Source organism: Aplysia californica, unplaced genomic scaffold (genome assembly GCF_000002075.1).
Source record: "Aplysia californica isolate F4 #8 unplaced genomic scaffold, AplCal3.0 scaffold00105, whole genome shotgun sequence".
Lineage (NCBI taxonomy): Eukaryota > Metazoa > Mollusca > Gastropoda > Aplysiida > Aplysiidae > Aplysia > Aplysia californica.
In genome coordinates, this window is record NW_004797375.1 from 1071519 (window position 1) to 1074913 (window position 3395).

The 3395-nt window shown below is 42.2% G+C and overlaps 1 protein-coding gene across 1 annotated transcript in view; it reads left to right on the plus strand.

Annotated features, from left to right (window-relative positions):
- LOC100533535 (inhibitor of apoptosis) overlaps positions 1-3199 on the plus strand; it is a gene marked incomplete at its 3' end in the record, with an annotated part of 41749 nt that extends 38550 nt beyond the window's left edge. Inside the window, 3 exon segments of the mRNA XM_005095504.3 lie at positions 391-650; positions 2363-2417; positions 3098-3199. Coding sequence (XP_005095561.2) covers positions 391-650; positions 2363-2417; positions 3098-3199 — 417 coding nt within the window.
- Between the last annotated feature and the right edge of the window lie 196 nt (positions 3200-3395).

Sequence of the window (3395 nt, forward strand, 5' to 3'; positions counted from 1 at the left end):
CCCCAACATTTAGAATTTATATTTTGACAAAAGATTTCTTGAGCATATATGCAACAGATACTACAGATGAAGAAAATGCAAAACAAAACATATTTTCAAAATTTTGGGCTTATTACATCTGACAAGCTGGCTAACAATACTTACTTACTTTTTACTTTTACTTTTTCATCCTCTGTTGCCGTTAAGTGTCAAGGGGAGATGCAGTTGTCTATGGTAGGCCAGCTCCGCAGCTCTTTCAGTTCTGATTTTATGTTTTTTTAGGGTTTTCTTGACACCCTCGATCCACCTTTTGCGTGGCCTTCCTTTTCCTTTATAGCCTGAGCTGGCTAACGATGTGTAGATTGTGTCATTTATTCTTACTGAAATCCATGGTTTTCTTTTGCATTTCAGGTCACACGGATGTTGTAAAATGTTTCCATTGTGGCAAGACACTGAGGAAATGGGAACCTGGGGATGATCCCTTTCATGAACACGCCAGGCTGTACCCTGAGTGCCCCTTTGTGAAAGAGAAGAAAAGGAAAATGGAGATGGAGAGAGGGGGTCACCAACCTTCGAGTGTGGCGGGGAGCAGGACAGGGGCGGCTGCGGGCCCATCGAGTCCGTTGAAGAACGGCTATCACAAAGCGGAAGTCGGTGAAAAGAGTGTGGAGGTGAGGGAACACATTGGTTGTTGATAAAAGTTGAACATTGTTCCATCCCTGAGTGGACAGGGGCTCTCGTGGCCTAGAGGTTAAGGTGTTCGCCTCTCATTCAAAGATCCGTGTAGGGACTGAAAAATTTCCTCTCTAAAATTGTCTCCTTTCACCTCCTTTCTTGCTCTTTAGCAATGTTCTGTAGTCTGCTTTCATCTCCACTTTCTACCCCCACCCCCTCACCTCCTTTGCCCCCTCCTCTGGGCTCCTGACTCTTTCTGCAGCCTTTCTACTGCTACTCCTTGGCTCCTTCTTACAGCTGTCTTTAGGCCACACCCTTGATCTTATGGTGGGAAAGATCTACACCTAGCTTTCTCGGACAAGGGAGAAAAATCTCGGAGGTCCCGTGTGCAAGTTCCGCAAGTTAAAGGTCCCTTGGTGGTCTAAAATCGATAAGAGTAGGCTTCGTCAGCCACCCAGACAAAGTTCAAAATTTCCTACCAACTGAAAATGTTTAAAATGTGTCCCGCACGCTCATATGACCTTATGCAGTTGCGAGCGCCGTAATAAAACACTTACAAAAAAAGTAATCCCTGAGTGGGTCAGGGGATATTAGAGAAATAAATTTAAAAAATGATTTGCATTTTTTAAATCCATGTGGAGAAAGTTGGGTTACCATGGCAAAACAAATATGTGCGTACAAAGAATACCAAATACACAAGAACTCTCTTCTGCCTCACCCAACAGGTTTTTCCCCACTCTCCTGGTGCAGGAGTAGGTGGCATTGAGCTGACTCATAGCTCTCTCCGATATTTCATCTAGTTCTGATAATATAATTCTGTCATTCTGCTGGGATGTGTCTTGTGACCAGCCTCCTTTTTAAAATCCAAATTGTGTCTATGTGGGCGTACAACGTTTCCAATACAAGTACAGAACAGAGCAACGAGGAATAAAAAGTGCAAGTACATACACAACAAACAAATTTTAAAAAAAAACAACTCTAAGTACCAACATATATCTCCTTCTGGTGAAGCAGAGTTTGATTTCTTGGTGGTAGCATGTTACTGGCATTGATATGCCGTCTTCAATTAATTATAGTACCATAAGTAGGTTCCAGGAGTCAAGACAGTACACTGAGCGAATACTGTACTGTGTGATAACAAAGTCTGTGGTTGACGGTGATCATTGTATTGTCTGTCAGCATGTACTATAAAAAGAGCAAAAGGCTAACTTTTCTCATCGTCCAGGTCAGATGAGTTTTGTTTTTTGGGAGTTTTTTTGTGGATTGTTCTTTTTGTTGTTTTTTTACCTCTTTAAAAAGTTTGTTAAAAACCAGATATGCAGTTAGAGCTTCGGTGTAAATACCGTCGAATCTGCTCTGAAGGCCACTTGTGATTTTTAAAAAATCACCTGGTCAAATGACCACTTCCTATTTCCTCCCTTGCATCCTTTTAAAAATTTATAATGACATTTTCCAAGATGTCCAGCTGTCTAAAACAACCACTTTTCTTTTCCACAATGGATGTCTGTCTTGGACAAGTTCAAGTAATCACGACCTCAGTGCTGTCTTGCAGTATCTCCATTTTTTCAAACAAGTTAAAATGTGACTTCTTCTGAAGCTCACTCTTTGTTATGAACCGTTTTCATTGTTATTAAAAATGGAGATACAACAAGAAAGCACCGAGGTCGCGATATGTGAAAGCACAAAAAATGTGTTTCTTCCTAAACAGGTAGAAGACCAGAGGCAATGCACAGAACCAGGTGAACCACCACTGCCTTCTCTTGGTGAGTGTTGTCTGTTGCATAAAATGGTTTTAAAATGCACTTAGCACTTACCACTTCTCCTAACCTCCTTCTCTCTGTCCTCCTGCCTCTTCCCTGTTCTTCTCTCCCTTCCTCTCTTTTCCTTCCATCTGCCTCTCTTACTTTCTTCTACCCCCTTCCCCCCTACTCCCTTGCTCTTTAACAGTCTCTCTCACCTGTACCCAAAGAGTCGGTTTTTCTGTTGATGTTGATTGTCCTGTGTACAGCAGAAACGCATGGAGCATGCCGCTGGCTCAATTTCTCTGATGTTGAGTTGTTGACCCTACCATCTTTCTTGGGTGATACTGATAAAATGTTATTGCAGTTTTTGATAAACTCAGATCAAAACTTAATTAATTTTTTTTTAGATATAGAATAGAAAAACATCTGCCATGTGGTTGAGGGGGGGTTTGTCCAGTTTTTTATTTTTCCTATTTTGATGCTGTGATCACTAATTGAAGCTCTTAGTTTGCTCCTTTCGTATCAAACGTCTATCTTCCTTGTGTCTCTCCTCCTCCACTGTTGGTTGTTACTCTCTTGTCACATCTCTAATCCTCTGCACTTCTATGTGAGTGCCGTAAAATGCTAACTAAAACAATCAACTCGTGCTTCTCTCTCGATCAAGTCAATCGAGTTTATTTGTCGTCACTTTCCTGTTTCAGAGCAAGACATGCAGAGTCCTGCGGCCCGCGCAGTGCTACAGTTAGGGGACATGACCGTGGAAGAGCTGCGGAGGGTTCTGCAGGCTTTGAGGTTAAGTAAAGGTAAATACTTTTTTTGTCTCTATTGTTCTTGTGTTGAGGGGTGGGGGGGGGGGGGGGGGGGGGGGTGGAAGGTCTTGTCCAGTGCCTACCATCTTGACCATCTTGTGTATGTAGAATCTGCTTTTTGGGGGGGGTTGAAAAGTTGGTAGCTATGCACTATTATTGTTTGAAGATCAGAGCTTTCTTTTTTTTAAAA